Raw genomic sequence first — 19,528 nt, forward strand, 5'->3', positions numbered from 1 at the left:
TTCTTAAACATATTTTTGCAGATATTCCTTCAATACTTTACCATAACGATTTCCCCTAAAAACTCCTTATCTCCAGGGTTTTCTAAAAATTGTTAGAGTATTTCTTTCAATCTTGAATTTCTCCAAGAATAGAATTTGGATTTTCCAGGATTATTGCAAGAATAAGTCTAAAGTCATTTTTCAGGAATCACATAGAGTTTTTCCCAAAATGTATTAATTTTTTTTCTTAGAATATTTTTAATAATACTTCACGATGATTAGTTACATGTAATTTATTTTAGGTATCATTTTAGGATTCCGATATGAATAACACCTAGGTTTTCTCTTCAAGGAGTTTATCTAAGTATTCTTAAGATGAAGATGCAACGAAGCCACACCTAAAATGTTCAAAAGCACAAATATAGAGATCCAAACAGCTGTTCATGCTCCAAACATGATCGATTGGTCACACGCTGATGATGATCAATCAATCCAATTCTCAGAGCGAACGATTGCTTGGTCCACGAGATTTATGCTCTCGAAAATTTGAGATGTGGCTTCGTTGTATCTTCAATTTAAGGTGATTATCATCAAAGCCAAATTTCGAATTTTCAAGCTCACAGATCTAGAGAACCTGACAACCATTCGCGTTGACAATTTGATGGGTTGGGTTCTCAACAGATTGTTGAGAAGATTATTTCAAACAATATTCCCGAAATTTCTGCTTTTCAATAATGTTCTGGATTAAAATAAATCAAGAAATTTGGAGAGGCATCCTCAGAATTTCTAGAGTATCTCCTGGGTATATTGTAAAATAAATTATTGTTTGATTAATCAGATTTGTGATCTTAAAATTTTGAGAAGTGAAAAAGTGCACGGTCTGTTAGTAGCGTTTGATCTTTCGACCTTGACGTTTGCTCCTGCGGGGACAGGCGATGAGGGCAGGATCGAACATGTCGCGCGTCGTTTGTTAGAAGTGAAAAAGTGCGCGGTCTGTTAGTAGTGTTTGATCTTTAGCCGAGCAAACGAGTGAATTTGAAAGTGGATTGTTGCTGCTCAGTCAAGGATGGCGGATCAATTGGTGAGCTCGTTTCATGCTATTGTTTCTAATCTATAAAATATGTATGACTGCACATTCATTCGTTACAACAGTGGGACGTACATTTAATTTTTCCACAAACTATGAATGGATCGTCACTGTGAGTGTCGACGTAAACTCTGATTCATGAATTACATATGTTTAATTTTTTTTTTTCAAAACACCCCTTTCTTTTTACCTTTATTTTTGTAATTAAAAAAAACTTTGAATGGTTCGACACTACAAGTGTAGACTTGCGAAAGGTTCACTTAATTCAACAAACTTTGGATGGTTCGCCACTGTAAGTGTCGGCATAAGAGTGTTGGGAATGTTACATTTAGGTATTTGTTCAACAAAGTTTGAATTGTTCGTCACCTCAAGTGTCAGCATAATGTTCCTCTACATAGAAATTGTTCATATCAAATGAAAACATTATATTTACATATAAGCATGTTTATATCTCACAAATAATTATTTATCATGGTCTAATCGCTTATCAAAGTGAATCCTGTGACCCAACGATCCTCCCCATTAACAAACATCCCTCCCAGTAACCTTTGTGGAGATGCAGAGGAAAACACGGTCTCCAAATAGCAAAGGTTACACACTAACATTCCTTCCCTAAATCCCACCTGACTGCAAGGACGTGGCCGGCGCCGTTATTGGCCATGTATAAATAGAGGCACTGAATTATGCACACTGAAGAAGATTATGGCCAATCTCAGCCGAACTTGTAGTTGATTCTTTGTGCATTTTCACTGACTTCGGTCAATCACGGAATAGCAACCATTGATATGTGTAGTCAGTCTAAGCTAAGCTAAGCTAAGCTTAAAATTTTGAGATACGGCTTTTATTCATCACCACTTCAATACGAGAATCCTTATTGGTTTTTCTCTATATGTACTTAGTTTCACAAGTTCTACTTGATATTTTGAGCAAACTTGTAAGGATTGATACAATTTGAAGTAGTGAACTGCATTTTTTTTCAAGGTTTTGAGCTAAATGCGCCAAACTAGGCAATTAATTGATCTAGGAAACTTAACAACAAAATGTTTTTAAAGCAATCCACGCCAATTTCGAAGAAGTTATTCGGAGAGTACTGTTGATGCTTTTCAATTCAGAAAATTTGAATTCTTTGGATAAATATAAGCAGTAAAGTACAGTTTACTCTATTATGCATAAGAGCATTTCCTCAATGACTTAGCCTGAACAATATCATTTAAGACAATAAACTCGTTTGATGTTGTAGTATTGATATTTTTTCCCTGACCTCAAGTGAAATTCCCTGACTTTCCAGGTCAAGAATTGAATTCCCTGACATTCCCTGACTTTCCAGGTTTTTCCAGGTAGTCGACACCCTGCTTTAGAAAAATCGTAGCAATCTCGATGATATCATAAAAATAATATATATTAATCCATATTAACGGATATTAATACCAATATTTATGAGTGTCTTACCCCATGCTACGGACACAATAAACATTCTGCAGATCGATAAAGAAGATCTGATCATTGTAAACTCCACGGAGTATAAATAGAAATAGGTTGGACATATAGCCTTAGATGCTGGTCCATTAGAAGGTGAGATCGCACAAAAGAAAAGCACCACCGATCAGAATAGAAGAAGAAGAAGAATTAAATCGGGTGACCGAGGAAATCTGATGTTTAGTAGGTCAATTTGCTTGGATTTTACTTAAAATACCGATTTATCCACCTATTTAGTAGGATTGTGTCGGCCAACCCTATTAAATCGGTTGATCCCTGTGTTAATCTTCCATAAGCGTCGGTGCAACAATCGACAGATTTTTCAACTAATTTAGTCGGCTGTTGAACTGTCAAATGTTTAATGGGGCGAGTTCACCAGTTGACGTTTGAGCGGTGCCGTGTTTTTTACGTGACCATGGTAACTAGTGAATATGGCACCGCTCAAACGTCAAATTAGTGAACTCGTGCAAAGGTCCATGGACCGATGCACGAGTTCACTAATATGACATTTGAGCGGTGCCAAATTCACTAGTTGCCATGGTCACGTAAATAACACGGCACCGCTTAAACGTCAAATGATGAACTCGTGCATTGGTCCATACCCTTTTTCACGTCATTGAAAAATACCCTTCTTCTGACATTTCCATACTGATTAAAAAAATGGGTACATGGAACTCATTTAAAGGGTACTTTAATATTAGCATGAAAGAAACTTCTTTGAATGATTTCTCTTCTTTGTCTTCGAAAATAGCCCCTCTCTCGCGTAACAATTCAAAAGGGCCAATCCTCAGATCGTTGACTCTGAAAAAAATCGATTTGAATTTTGTTCACCACATTTTCAATTCCTATTTCTCAGTGTTCAAGTCAATCAGTGTGATTTTTTGCTCGATGAGTGACGATTTACTATTACTACACGCTAATAATCGATTTTATTCTGAAAACTGACAAAAATGTGGAAAAAAGGATGAGTTTAAATGCTTGGCCATCTTCCGGCTTTTCGCTGGAAAAAATCCCTGAAAACTCCCCATCTTACCAACGGCCAACTGTTTGCTGCCGCGCGGGAGATGACTGACAGTTCCATCCATTTCCATCGATCCACGCACAGCCAATGGCCAACACATCGGTTACACATAGCATGAGTGCGACTTACATAGAATTTTCACTCAGCCAGAGAGTCCTGCATTGTTTGCCTCATTCTGTGTAGATTTAACACATGCGCTGCGTTGAGCATGCTTAGCGTGGAGTGAAAAACAAATTATCCACAGAGTGGAGTGATTTTCGGTTATCCACCATCGTAGCTCCAGGGAAAATTAGTGTGAGCGATAAAAGATGTTCACGCGAGGAAGCGAAAAAAGCATTCTCCTTACGTGCGAAAAATCGTAGATTTCGCATCATTGATACGAAAATTCAGAACCCTGCTTTTCGGTTTTCAATGATCCCACCGTAAAATCGCTAGTGTTTGGAGGGGATTTTAACTAGTGATCCTTTATAGAGAGATATGCGGAAGTAAAATGGAATGATTTGGCAACAGACCAGCAGTGCTGATTTTGCTCGGCGTCGAGAATAATATTGTAACACGGACATGACTTCCTCATTGCTATGAAGTGTATTTTGTTTCGTTATAGATCTTTGAGCTACATCTTCTTCTTCTTTCTGGCGTTACGTCCCCACTGGGACAGAGCCTGCTTCTCAGCTTAGTGTTCTTATGAGCACTTCCACAGTTATTCACTGAGAGCTTACTGTGCCAATGACCATTTTTGCATGTGTATATCGTGTGGCAGGCACGAGGATACTCTATGCCCTGGGAAGTCGAGAAAATTTCCAAACCGAAAAGATCCTCGACCGGTGGGATTCGAACCCACGACCCACAGCTTGGTCTTGCTGAATAGCTGCGCGTTTACCGCTACGGCTATCTGGGCTACATATCAAAACTGAAAAACAGCCGAAAAAATCAAAAACTAAAAACCGCATTGACAAAAATTTAAAAACTTAATTACTTTTACCGAAATAATTTCAAGCGGATAACATTACTCCTCAAGAAAAGTTCAAAACAAACATAACGCATGTTCGTTTGGCTCACACTTTGACAGCTCTCGCTGCTCGATTGGCTCACACTTTGACAGAAATGTCAGCTTCCGCGAATCTCTCTTATAAAGGATTTCTAATTTTAACCTCCAAATTGGGTCCTAAAATTTTTAATGAAATCTTGTTTTTATTCAATAACACGAAAGAGCATCTTACTGCAACTACTTAAGCAATTTTTCCCGCTCAAATAAGGGCTATATCATGTTGAAACTTTAATTTAAAAATTGGACCCATAAATGAACCTTGACACTTAAGATCATGTTTGACGTTCGCTTAGTCGACAAAAACACCACAGGGGTTTTAGTTTTAACACTGGGGTTGTTCCTATCTGACATTACGGAAGGGACACGGAAAACAAAATACACCCAAAATTTGAGTTAAAGCCAAGAGGTGTGACAAAATCTAAAAAAATGTTTTTTGGACTCAAACCAACAGAAAACATTAGAAAATTGAGTAAACATGTGTTATTGGCCTAAGCTTAAGCGTTTGGCACTAAAATTGGGACAGGGCTTTAGGACCCTATTGCCAAATAACCTCCAAATCATCACCTCCAAGTTAGTTCTAATACCCTCCATTATATGAAATATGGTGGCGCGTCGATCATCGCAAGTTTATCGTTAAACCAAAGACAACACTCAATAGGTAGACGGTTTGACAGTTCGATAGGTAGATTTGGGACAAGCAGGCGTAAAGGGCAGTACATGGCATAAAAATTAACAAGGCAGGCTCTTGACTGATGTAAATATCAAGTTTGATTGTAAACATGTGACGTCACTCCTATCGTACCATATACCTTCCGGACCCAAGGGTGGTACTGGCGGCTCTTTATTGCTACCCCAACGTGTCGCTGGTTCTAAAATGTAAACAACCATACAAAATAACGACCAAACATTGGTGAAGGCGTAATCAATTTTCTCGCAAATATCTATTTTTGGAATTTAGCAGAATTTTCTGATTAAATGGCCAACAGCGCACTGCAGTAGCACGTAGCAAATAACTGCTTGCAAACAATTTCTTTCAAGCGCATTGATTACCTGTAATTGGGTTGTTAAGTGATGAAAAATTCGCAGATTTTTGTAGCTTAATCGAAAGAGCACAGTTTTCTAAGTGTAACACGATTTTATTGCGCTTTATTATTTTAATTTTGATATAGTAAATGATTAAAATAGATTTAATTCCGTCGACTCAATGACATTTCCATTTACATAATGACAGCTCGACCCGGAGTAAAATTTGCCGAGGGGTGATTCAAACGCGATTTCCATACGAAATTCAAACGTGTTTTAAAAATAGTTCCAGGGCACGGAAAATTATGAAACTTTGGATCCTGGCTCAGTTTTTAACGTAGAATCAGAATATGTAAAAAACAGGATACCCCTAAACAAGCCAATTTTCCGAAGAATGATTTTTACTTCTCCGCATTAAGCCTTAAAACTGGTTCTGGACTTAGGTTGGCGGCTTTTCAAATTTACTCCCAGTTGACAGCCGCCCTCCACCCTTGTCCGGACCACCAGATCATTTTTTCGCAAATTTGTTCGAGGTGGATAGGAATGAAGTCATCAAGTAGCTGTCAGTTTTCTGAATATAGTGGTCATCACGCCCAATGGTATGGGTGCCCTAGTGTAGATGTAGTTGTGAACCTTAGAGGAAAACAATATGCACTCTGTCTCGAAAAACACCCAGAATCCGGGTGTAAATTTTTCAAATTGGGTAATATTTCCATATTCATTTTGATGAGTCTGGAAAGCGTGTGCAAGTTTCTTTGAGGAAAACAAAAACAAACTGTGTATGACGAGCGTATGCTAGTCTTTTTTTTTTTTGTTTTTTACAAGGGGGAAATCTGCAAACAGATCCCCTGAGAAGATAACTCAGGGAATGCGGGGATGACGCACCAACGACGACCCGCTAAAACCAGCCTATGCACTGTGCATGAGCAATTCATTTAGAATTGCTCAAGTGGTGAACAGTGCATCGACATGACCCTTGGACTCAGACCCTCATCTCCCCGGAACCACCTTACGGTATTTCTTCGGGAAGGGACCAGTGCATATAGCACAACACGTGTAGCAGAAGTAGCCTAGGCAAACTGCTTCTCCTAGCCGACTTAAACAATGTTACAAGGGACCAGCCTCGGCAGGGCTAATCCTCTGCAGCCAACTCTTGGTCGGCGCGCCATAGACGCTGCAATTCTAACATAATGTGAGTGACAGCCGTAGTTACTGCATTCCAGCACTCGGCATCCGCACACATTCTCTCTATAATATTGTCGGGGGACGTGTCCCCTCCGCATGTAGTGAGCATGCGACCTCTCACAACAGTGAAACGGGGGCAATCGAACACGACATGCTCCGCTGTTTCCTCTACACCAGCACAATTGGGGCACGCAGGAGATTCTGAGTGCCCGAACCTATGCAGGTACTGTCTATAGCAACCATGTCCTGACAGAAACTGCGTCAGGTGGAAGTTCACTTCCCCATGCCTTCTACCATACCAATCTGACACATTTGGTATTAGCCGATGGGTCCATCTACCCTTAGTGGAGTTATCCCATTCCTGCTGCCAGCTTCTGAGCGTTTCCTCTTTACACGTGTCGCGGACTCCTCTGGTACCCCTTTGGTTGAAGCATTGAACATCTTCCTTGATGATGAGCCCGATGGGCGTCATCCCGGCTATGATGCACACGGCCTCTTTAGATACCGTCCGGTATGCACTTGCTACTCTTAAGCACATTATCCTGTACGTGCTTTCCAACCGCTTTAGGTTTCTTCTTGTTCTAAGCGCTTTTGACCAGATTGGTCCTCCATACCTTAGTATGGATAGCGCCACGCTTGCCAGCAGCTTGCGTTTGCTGGCAATTACAGCAGAGCTGTTAGACATCATCCTCGAAAGCGCCGCTATAGCCGTAGATGCCCTTTTACAGGCATATTCAACGTGGCTAGCGAAGCTCAGCTTGTCATCGATCATTACCCCAAGATGCCTAAGGGATCGTTTGGACTCTATGGTGCAATCACCTACCGAGATAAGCGCCCGTTGCTCGGACTTGCGGTTGTTGACCACCACCACCTCAGTCTTGTGACGGGCCAGTCCTAGTTTCCTAGATTTCATCCATTCCTCAACCAGGGAAATAGAGTGCGCTGCTGTCAACTCTACTTCCTCCATCGATTCACCATAGACCACTAGGGTGATATCGTCGGCGAAGCCAACAATCTTAACACCCGTCGGGAGGGGCAGCCTCAGTACGTCATCGTACATCGCATTCCATAACAGCGGGCCCAAGATTGAACCTTGAGGTACTCCCGCGGTAATTCGAACGCTTTTCTGCCCCTCCTCTGTGTCATACAGTAGAATCCTACCATCAAAATAGCTTTCTAGAAGCTTACACAACTGCACCGGTACCTTGAGGCGGTGAAGCGCGTGTGCTATTGCTTCCCAGCTTGCGCTGTTGAACGCATTCTTCACATCCAGAGTGACAACCGCGCAGTAACGGATGCCGCTCCTTTTATGCTCGATTGCCACCTCAGCTGTCTGAACGACCGACTGGATGGCGTCCAGAGTAGATTTACCTTTTCTGAATCCAAACTGGTTGTTGGACAGGCCGTCCGCACTCTCCGTATACGGTACTAGTCTGTTGAGAATCAACCTCTCCAATAACTTGCCCGTCGTATCTAGTAGACAGATAGGTCTATACGCCGACGGATCACCTGGTGGTTTCCCCGCCTTTGGTAGTAGCACCAATTTCTGTCGCTTCCATACATCCGGGAAGATTCCTTGATCAATGCAGCGTTGCATCGTGGTTCTGAACATGTCCGGATCCGTGTTCACTGCCGCTTTTAAGGCAACATTCGGGATACCATCGGGTCCCGGTGCCTTGTTTGACGCGAATGATTTCACGACTTCTGCCAGTTCTTCGTTCGTCACTCTCGCCACTTCTTCTTCTTCATCTGCCGCATACGGCGCTGGGGGCCATGGGCTTATGGGATGGTGCGGGAAGAGTACATCGATTATCGATCGCAGCAACTCGGGCGATTTCTCTTGGGGCGCTATGGCTCCTTTGGTCTTAGCCATTACCACTCTGTAGGCGTCACCCCATGGACTAGAATTGGCACTCTCGCATAGGCTTTCAAAGCATGCCCGTTTTCGACTCTTGATTTCCTTTTTGAGAGCCAACTTTGCCTCTCTGAATGCTGCACCGCGTTCCTCTCTTTGTGCTTCTGTGCGTGCGCGTTGCATTCTTCGTCTAGCCCGAAGGCAGATTGCTCGAAGATTTGCAATTGATTCGCACCACCAATACACCGGCGGCCTGTTCTCTCTAGGAGGTGCTTTTCTCGGCATGGAAGCATCACACGCTCGTGATATTACAGCAACTAGCTCTTCACCGTTTAGGTCCAGAGTGTTCCGTTCGCGCCTCAGGGCTTCAGTGAATACTTCGCCGTCGAAGCGCGCTGTTTTCCATCCTCGGGTTTGGGTCGAGTTACATCGCGCCGCCTTCCGTCCGCCTGGTATTATACTATAGCGAATCGATTGATGATCGCTATGAGTATAACCGTCATCAACGCGCCAGTTCATGGTACCTAAAAGGTTAGGACTACAAAACGTCACGTCGATAATCGATTCTGCACCATTTCTGCGGAAGGTACTCACTGTACCCACATTTGCCAGCTCTACATTTAAAGCGGCCAGGGATTCCAGCAATAGTTGGCCTCTTTGATTGGTACAGCGGCTACCCCACTCCACTGCCCATGCATTAAAGTCGCCAGCTATCACTACTGGCTGCCGATTAGCTAGTTCGGCTATCATCCTGTCGACCATGTGGGAAAATTCCTCAATCGACCACCTTGGGGGCGCGTAACAACTGCAATAGAACACGCCGTTGATTTTTGCTATCGCAAAACCGTCATTTGAGCTAGAGACTACTTCTTGGATTGGGTATCGTCCTGTCGTCCCTATAGCTGCTAACTGTTGAGACCTATCCGCCACCCAATTCCCGTTGTTGGCTGGTATGCGGTATGGGTCCGATAATAACACCACGTCAGTCTTGGTTTCCGAGACTGACTGCCAAAGCAGCTGCTGGGCTGCATCACAGTGGTTTAAATTTAACTGTGTTACTTCCGTTTTGGCTGCTTTGATACTCCGCTTGTGCCCGGACATTTGGGTCCGCCCGTTAAGTGTCCGTTGTCTGCTCTGTCGACACATATTAGGCACTTAGCGATTTGCTTACAATCGCTTGCCCTATGGCCTTCAGCGCCGCATTTTCTGCACATCTTACTTCTGTCGGGACCATTGCAATTCCACGACTTATGGCCCTTCCCGAAACACTTGAAGCAAACTTCAGGAGGCTGTTGTATGCTCAGCCGGCAAACCGACCAGCCTACCTTGAGTATGCCCAAGTTCTTCGCTTTGTTGGCCTCTGCGACCGGCAGCCTGATCGCCGCCACCTGGGTGCCCTGCGGGCCCTTTCTAAGGTGGATGGCCTTACTGGCTACGTCGATGTCACACTGCTCTTTGAGGGCAGCCGAGACCTCCGCTGCATCGGTGACCTCATCCAGATTTTTACACTGGAGAGTCGCTTCAGCAGTAAGGGATCTTACATCAACCTCGTCACCAAGTACTTCTTGTGCCAGTTGCTTATAGACTGCACCCTTTTCCTTGGCGTCCTTCTTTAAGACTAGGATCATTTCACCAATCCTAGTTCGCCTTATGCTTCGCACGTCTGCGCCCAATGGCGATAGCTTCTCTGTGCTTCGCATCGCCTTCAGAACCTCGGCGTATTTTGCTTCCTCCGTTTTGATAACGAGGGCTTCGCCTAAATTCCTACGTTTCGCTGTTTTCGGTTTAGCGCTCTCCTTGGGCTCCGTTTTCGGTTTCCTCTGTTTTTTCTTATTTCCAACTCGTATCCACGGGTTGCTGTTGCCTTGCGCCCGTGGTTCCTGTGGATGCATTGCCTGGTTCCGGTTAACCCGTGGCTCCTTTTTCTTGGCTTTCTTGGCCTTAGGCTTGGTGTTGGCCTCTCCTTTGTTGCCATGTCCTCTTGATCGCGGGGCTTGGCTCGTGCCAGCTTTTCCGCTCTGGAGGACGGCCGCGTAGGTCACTTTTCCCTTAGCAACCATACGTCTTTTCGCCACGTATTCATCCCCGGAAGCTTCCCTCTTCCGCATCGCGTATCGAATAATATCATCAGATATATTCGCGTTGCCTGTGAAGGAAAACACTTCGGTCTGACACGACCTAGTGTCTTTTTGGCCTTCTACCTTGCCAAGTTGTTCCTTGGCTTTCTCGTAGTCCTGCTTTGCAGCTAGGACTGATTGTCGCAATTTCAGTAGACTTGTTTTCAAGTCTTTGCTGATATTTGTTTTGCTCTTAACATACTCGATGATGACATCAAGTTGCTCAGCAGCTACCTGCATTTTAGGGAGGTACTCCCTATTGCGATCCATGGCCTCGATTAGTCCCGGGCCATCGGTCACCACACATGTTGCACTGGAGCGGCCAGTGCCTGCCGTCGTCACAGTATCTAGGCTTTTGCCCACACTGTTTTCAATAAAGTTGGTCGCCTCCTTCCTTGGCGGGAACCTTAGCCGGTTACTGATAGGTCCAGAAGCCTCTCCTTCACATTCCGCTAGTTGTTTGTTTTGGTTTATCATCTCTTATGGGTCCCCCTAAGAGCCGCTATCCATCTCCGCTGGAATAGTCGCCTTTATAATCCCATGGTTATCTATGCAAGCAGGGAGGCCATGCTAGGGTTGACATAGTCCTTTATGGGGTACTATGTTCAGAGCCGGATCGGCGCAGGTCAGGTAATGGCATCTGAGCCTACTCCCGCCCAGTTGGAACAACCAGGCGACGGATTTGGAACGTACTCTAAGGCCTGCCACGGTTTTACGGGACGGGGGCAGCCTGCGCCATTAACCCACTCGCCGTTTCGGGCCAGTGTCACCCGACCCTACTAAGGGAGTAGAATGTCGCCGCTGTCAGCCTCAAAGCATATTATCTAGTACATATGCCGTTACTTGTCCTTTGTCGTGCGCTGCCAGTATACATAATTGGGGCCGTACTGGCGTTGGTCCCAATGTGCTCGAAGCACTCCTACTCGTAATTCCATGCCTTGTCCGTTTGTATCGCGACCAGTATGCCATAATCAGGATCTCACTGGCATCAATCCTGATGTGCCGGTTGGCACTCCTGTTAGTTTGGGCTAGGGTACTTTAAGCGGCACCGGTCGCTGTGACAGAGTTGCATTCGGATTTTTGTGGTTTTTATGAAGGTTCATCAGAGCCCACTGCGAACTTCACCACATCCTGGGCAACTCCCCAACTCGCAGAGGTCCTGGGGGGGGGGTCCGTTAAGCCCCTGGACTTTCGTCCCTGCTGCCCCAACAAAAAAAAAAAAAACGCATAATGCGAAGCCATAAGGGTGAAAAATTTAAACTAATTTACAACATCCTTATAATCCCACCCTTATTTAGCCTCAGGTTTGAGACTGAAGAAGGGAAGCCGATTGTCTCGGAGAAACACAAGGTCACCTGCACCATTGCTCCGGGTAGCACAGGAAGGGCACAATACTGTAGAGGGCGCCCTGGTACTCCACAGGCTCCGTTTGCGGTTAGGTTTTTTTAGACCCCCCTAACCATTCATTCTTAGGCACGGTAAGCTTAAAGCGACATGAATTAGGGGTCACCTGTGAGATGGACTTTTACCACCGGAACAGGCAGTCCGTAGTGTTAATTCTTAGCCAATTGAAACAACCGCTACCGACACTACACGGCTATCTAGGCTGTTCGGGAAAAAGGAAGTTAACATTGATGATTAACTCCTGACGTGCCCAAACAGCCGTGAAGATGCTAGTCTACGTGTGTTCAAATGTCACTAAGCTCTATATCACCTTCTTAATGTAAATAGTACACCGTGGGGCAGTACAGCGCAGTGCTGGCAACGATTTTGTCGGTCTGTTTGAAAGTTTGCGGCGCGTTTTGTTGTCAATGAAACGTACAATATTTCAAGCTTGAATGTTAGTTTTTACAGCTTCAAATGATTTTTATAAAATGAAGAAAAAAATGATTCATTTTTGCTCTCTATTAAAAAAGGCGTCATTTAGTTCCAATCAAGATTAATTGCAGTACCAAAGGTTCATTAGCGGCTGAGATATTATCAATCTTTAGAAAATTCAAAAACTAGTATAAAATTATACATTTTGATTTTTTTATTTTCTATGACTTACCGTCTGCATCACCGGCAAGTTTTGGTATCTTCCGAGCTTTTTTATTTTTTCTTCCGTTGCCATCTCGAACATTTTGATGGGTTAGCTTCTGTTTCTTCGCTGATTCGTCAGCGTTGCCCTCAGGTTTGTCACCCAAGAGTTTTTGTTTCCTTTTCTTCTCCTTAGAATCGGTAGCTCGTTTTTGGATGGCTTCGTTCGTCCAAGCTTTAGGTAGATGTACCAACGATTTGATTGTCTCAGTTGAATTTGTATTCTCGATATCAACTCGATCCTTCAGCTTACTCAGCAAGTTGACTTTGGTCTGCGAGAAATAAAATCAGTAAGAATATTGCATATGAAAGATTGATTATTAACATTATAGTTACCATGCTAGCAATAGACATTCCGTTACGGATTTTGTTGATGGTCTGCTTCTCCAAATCCAGTGCATCGCGAAGATCAGTTAACGCACTTGAATACAGGAGTGCATACTTTTCTTCAGCGTTTGGTAGGACTTCAATCGTTTCCAGCTCGCTTTTTCCAGCTTCAGCTAACGTTGCCTACGAGAAGTTATAGAATAAAGTTGAAAACATTTTTCAACATTGATTTCATAATTAGCAGAGAACATACATTGAACTTTTTCCGCTCTTCATCGATCAGCATAGTAATAGAGGTTCCTCGGTTTCCTGCTCGACCCGTTCGTCCGATTCGGTGAATGTAAGTGTTGATATGTCTGGGCATATCGTAGGATATCACTACATCGATGTCATCTATATCAATACCTCGAGCAAGAGCATCCGTACAAATAATTCTGAAATAAAAGACTCTCTTAGTTTTATGTAGGGGGAAGTCCTCTATGGCCGGACAGTTTGAATTTTCCAAAAACGAATAATGATATTAGGGCTGGTTTATATATTTCATAACGCTTAAATTGGTCATTTTGGATACCCACCCACGATTCTACCCCATTACTTCGAATGCCATTCACCCGAATGACATTACCCCGAATTCCAATATCATGGGGAAATGTCATCAATAGCATCATGTCAAGATAATTGTGAACTCGGGAAAATAGCATTCGGGGTGGTTGAATTCGGGGTAAGGGTACAATCGGGGTAATGGAATTAGGGGTGATGGCATTCGGGGAAATGGCATTCGGGTTAATGGGGTAGAATCCCCACCCACCCCATCGTGACGCTTTTTGTATTGATACTCTACAATTTTTGTATGAGTCGTAACAACGTTAGGACAACCACCTACCCCCTAAAATATTGCTAATCTTTTAGACTGTACAAAAATAAACGGTAAACTATTGTCGATTTTTAAATATTATCAAAGCATAGCATAGCATAGCATAGCATAGACTGACTGTACATGTCAATGGTTGCTACTCCGTGATTGATCGGACCTGGTAAGAATTGCACTACGATCCAAATGAATAAGGAATGGGAGTTTCCGCTTATTCTCGAAGTACAATTTTAGCAGATCTAATATTATTGATCAATAACGGCGCCGGCCAAGTCCTTACAGTCAGTTGGGATGGGAAAGGAATGTTAGGGTGTAATGATTGTTGCTTCTAGAGACCGAGAATACCTCTGCATCTCCACAATCACCACGGGAAGGGTGTTTATTAGTGAGGGAGGAAAAGATCTGGGAGTCACCATTGGTCAGTGATGCGATCCATGGATAAGGAGGGAAAATACGACTTAAACTTAAAGCTAGTTTTGCATTTTGTCTCGAGATGTTTTTGGTAGAAGATTTAAAAAATACGTCAACATCCGTTATGTCGAACCATTCAAAAGATGTTTTTAGTAATGGCGAAAAGAAAAATATATATGTATATATTAATAATAATAATAATAATAAAAATAATAATAATAATAAAAATAATAATAATAACAAGAATGATGCCGACACTTGTAGTGACGAACCATACATAGTTTGTTTGAAAATTACAGAAGAGTAACGCTGTACATTTTTGTCTCGAGATGAAAAGTTGTTGGTAGGAGTTTTAAAGAATACGTCAGCATCTATAATGTCGAACCATTCAAAAGATGTTTTTAGTAATTTTAAAGAGAGAAAATATATGTATATAGAAATTATGTAAAACAGGCATAATGCCGACACTTTGAGTGACGAACCAAACAAAGATTGTTTGAATAATACATAAAAATAACGCTGCCATGAAAAAATGTGTCATTATAAGGATGAAACAAGATCACCAGTTGGTAATTCATCCTCGACTGAACACGGATATCTTTTCGCACTCACACAACGCGAACCGTAAAACTACCTTGCGTCCCGAAAACAAATTGTCTTGCTTGGGCTTTCCGAAGCACTGCCCAGCAAAACGCGCGAAAACGAAACTCAAACTCCTGGCGTCCCGAAAACAAACTGTCTTGCTTGGGCTTTCCGAAGCACTGCCCAGCAAAACGCGCGAAAACGAAACACAAACCCCGGCGTCCCGAGAACAAACTGTCTTGCTTGGGCTTTCCGAAACACTCTATTGTCGATTTTTAAATATTATCAAAAAACAAAAAGTGTCCGGGCATAGAGGACTTCTCCCTACATTCAGGACAGGATTTAAAAATGAAGGGACCCCTAATTTCTCTGCACAAGCTTCAAAGTATTACTGAAGCTGTTTTAGACCCCTATAAAAGTTACTTAAGTTCAGAAGTTACAGATGACTTTCAGAAACAATTTGAGTTGTAAAATACAAAAGTTAGAAACAAACTGATGGAGGGTGATTTGGGCCGTGGATTCGATCGAAAGTTGTATCTGCCGTAAACAATTGCAATTCATCGCAAACCCAACCCAACAAACCCAACTTACCCATTCACTTTTCCCAATGCGAATCGATTGAGCACACCTTTCCTCGTTGCCGGATCTAGCGATGAAGACCATTCTTCGACAATCAGCTCGGTACCGAACATTTTCTGCAACACAAAAGACAACCTATGCGATGCGTCGATGGAATTGGTAAAGCACAGGAACCGTTTGTAGTTGTTTTCCTTCAGCAAGGCGAATAAGGTGAGCGGTTTGATCTTGTACTGAGTCAGGCAAATCATCTCGCGCAGCTCCAGTGGAGTTGCATACTGTCCAACGAATTTGCCACGTTTTTCTTCGGCGTTTGCGTGCAGTTTTTCCAAAATTGCCAAACGTTTGGCAGGGTTGGCGATGGCAGTGAACAGCTTCGGATGGAACAACCTGAATGTCTGGAGTTTTTCCGGATCTTGACTGAGGGTGGCGGAGAATAGCAGTTTATGTGGTTGACGCGGTTTGTCGAAAAGCTCCGTCTGTGACAATTGACCGGCAGTTCTCCCGAGGAGATATTCGTCCGATTCTTCTTTCACGTGTTTGTTGAGGTGATACAGCCAATCGTTCTGAATTTGATCCATCACACGGTCAGCTTCGTCAATGATCAGAAACCGAAGACTCTTCAGCGTAAAACCCTTTGTAGAATGCAGATGCTCGACTAGACGACCAGCTGTAGTTACGACAATGTCCACCTTCGAAATGTATTCCCCGTTGAATTGATCAACCAGCTTGGTTTGTTCTACGCTGAAAACTTGTTTGCGTGACAATAGCAATGGGCGTAATTTCGTCCCCTTACAGAGCTTATCAAACACCCCGAAGACTTGCTCGGCCAGTTCTTTGACGGGTAAAATGACCAATGCCCTTATGGCTGGGGAAATCCTTTTCAATAACAGCTGCACAATTGGGATGGCAAATGCCAAAGTTTTGCCGCTACCGGTAGGAGACGATATGCAAACGTCTCGAGGCCAGAATGGCGCGGGCTTTTTGTGAGCTTCCAAAATCCAAGGTATAACCGTTTCCTGAACAGGAAATAGCCTTTTGAATCCCATTTCTTTCAAATTGGCTCGCAACTGCTCGTCCAGATAGGACAGCTTTTTGATGGATTTGCCCTTCTTACTAAGATCGCTATCGATAACCGTAGGATGGGACAGCCAAGGAGGAAGCACTTCTTCGACCTTTTTGGGCTTCTTGAACTGATCTTCGCCCAGCACTACGAATTCTGGCTGTTGATCCTTGGCTTCAGGAGTTTGCTCCTCCAAGTTATCCGTATCACCGCCTAATCCTGGAATGTCATCTGCGGGGCTTTCCACAGGATCATCATGAGTCGTATGTGCCTCAGATTCCTCGGGCTCAACTATTTCTTCATGCACGGTGTCCGTTCCGGGAGGAGGTTTTAATCCCTTGGATCTTTCGGACTTCGGTTTTCGTGATTGAAGGCGTTCCAACAGTATGCTTTCTTGTTCAGCTTCATCTTCGACACTGAGCTTATTTCCATCATATCTATATAATGAAACAACAATATAAATGACTAGTTCTATTCAATTCGACTAACATTACCGATTTACAGCAAATAATTCCATGCTCTTAGCTTCAAAAATATAACAAGAAATCCGCACCAATTCAAAAATTCGACAACACGTGCGCTTTTGTTTGCATTTGGCAATAAAAACAAAAATACTAACTACTGTACTAATTTGTGAGTACTAAAATGCCCCTTCAAGATCGAAACGACCTTTGCCATAAAATGTGGAAAAAGTGTCATAGATCGTTGCACGCAGGGATGCTAAGTCAATTTTTCAAAAATCAGGGAGATTTTGAAAATTTGTCTGGAAAAGTCTGGATCTCTTATGTCGTATATGGAGAACCTTACAAATTATTTACAAAACCTTACAAATTAATTGCAAATTTTATCTGGATCTTCCAGATTTTTGTAAAATGGGGCCTCGAAAATCTGGAATATTCCAGACAAATCTGGAAGGAAGTGTAGAACTAGCCCTCGTGCGTTAAAATACACTCTAATAAAGATTAAAAAAAAAAAAAAAAAAATCTGGAAGGTTGGCAACGCTGGTTGCACGCTTGACCTAACCTCGAAACTCCATATAAAAAAATGTCAACAATTCCAGCAGTGAATGTCAACTCCATATAAAAAAAATCTAAACAATTCCAGCAGTGAGTGTCAAAGAGCAGGAAAGTCAATTGAGCGTGATGAAAGAGGGACAGAGAAGGAGAATTTTTCGTGACGTCACCATGCACTCTTCTATAAATTCATTTGTTTCTTTTGCTTCTTCTTCTTTTGACTTAAGCCTGATTCGCTGCTGACAAGTAATTTCTCGGCCTATCTTGATGCATGGGAAATTTCTGCAAGTTATCGATCAAGAATGCTCTTTTTTCTGATCACAGTACGCAGTTGAAAAGAATTGTCAGTTCAAATGGGAGTCGCTGTAGAAAATTTCTGCAAGGAATCGGCGAGAAATTTCTTTAGCGATTCCTTTTCAGTAGCATTTAAGCCTGATTTGCTACTGAAAAGGAATCCTAAAGAAATTTCTCGCCGATTTCTTGCAGAAATTTTCTACAGCGACTCCCATTTGAACTGACATTTATTTTTAACTGCGACTGCGATCAGAAAAAAGTGCATTCTTGATCGATAACTTGCAGAAATTTTCCATTCATCAAGATAGGCCAAGAAATTACTTGTCAGCAGCGAATCAGGCTTTACTGTGCGCCGTGTGTTGGTCACTCAGAAACACGGGTAGTCATAATAGGCCAGGGGAAGTGGTTCACCTAGAGTGAATTTATGTCAGAGAAAGAAGATAGAAGATTTTGTATGAGAATTGATAGAAAGTAGATTTTGTATGAGAATTGATAGAAAAATGAATGACAAGTTCATCCACTTCTTCTGGCCTATGAGTCTCTGTACGTGCCATAAATTCTTTTGTTCTCATGACTTTTACTGTGCGCCATGCGTTGGTGCTGTCTCGCTCTCTCTCTCACAGGCAACTTGAAAACAGGGCGCACAGTAAAAGTCAAAAGCTTTATAGCATGCATAAGCTCATGTGATGGATTTTACTAAGGTGGCCCAGATGATTTACGCGTGCCACTAGTTCTCTCTTTCATTCTCCTACTGTTCTTATGCAGCGCAAATAGTGACGTCACTATTTGCGCTGCATAAGAACAGCGGGAGAATGAAAGAGAGAACTAGTGGCACGCATCAATCATCTGCGCCACCTTAGTAAAATCCATCACATTGGGGTAGTCACAGAATGACTAAATTTTAGTAATTTACGACTATTTTCTATCTGACTCTCTTTCACCCTGCTGGGAATTTTATTCCTATTTGTCAATTCGCCTGGGTTGAAGCATCGCTAAGCTTCAACCCAGTCGAAATGACAGTTAATGTGAAAATTCACAGCAGAATGAAAGAGAGACAGATAGAAATTAGTCATTGATGCATAAACTTTAGTAATTCTGTGACTATTTTAATTTCTGAGTTTGCTGTCTCGCTCTCTCTCACGGGCAACTTGAAAACAGGGCGCACAGTAAGTCAAACATGTTATAGCATCAGGCCCCTGACAACCATATATCGATACACAGTGTTCTTCGTAGCCAGGATGTCCCGGGCGATAAGTGAATATCGCCCACTGTCAGTTGTAAGAACTATGAAAACAAAGACCATTGTTTTGTTTAATTGGGTTGTTTAACAAAGAAAAATTCACAGTTTTTCATAGCTTGATCGAAAGAGCACATTTTTCTAAGTATAACACGATTTAATTGCATTTCAAAATCTTAATGTTGATATTATAAATGGTTAAACAAGTTTTCAATCCGTTGACTCAATGACATTTCAATTCACATGACAGCTCGTTCCGAAGTAAAATTTGCCGAGGGGTGATT

The 19,528-nt window shown here is 42.7% G+C and overlaps 1 protein-coding gene across 1 annotated transcript; it reads right to left on the minus strand.

The window, feature by feature from the left end:
- Nucleotides 1–12,800: 12,800 nt before the first annotated feature.
- LOC110676223 (probable ATP-dependent RNA helicase Dbp73D) lies at nt 12,801–17,309 on the minus strand. Its single transcript, XM_021843227.1, has 5 exons — nt 17,195–17,309; nt 15,653–17,137; nt 13,451–13,631; nt 13,207–13,380; nt 12,801–13,142 (listed from the first exon to the last, which is right to left on the minus strand). Exons 1-5 carry the CDS (start codon nt 17,215–17,217, stop codon nt 12,831–12,833), a joined length of 2,175 nt encoding a protein of 724 aa, XP_021698919.1. The 5' UTR covers nt 17,218–17,309; the 3' UTR covers nt 12,801–12,830.
- Between the last annotated feature and the right edge of the window lie 2,219 nt (nt 17,310–19,528).

This window comes from Aedes aegypti, chromosome 2 (genome assembly GCF_002204515.2).
Source record: "Aedes aegypti strain LVP_AGWG chromosome 2, AaegL5.0 Primary Assembly, whole genome shotgun sequence".
Taxonomy (NCBI): Eukaryota; Metazoa; Arthropoda; class Insecta; order Diptera; family Culicidae; genus Aedes; species Aedes aegypti.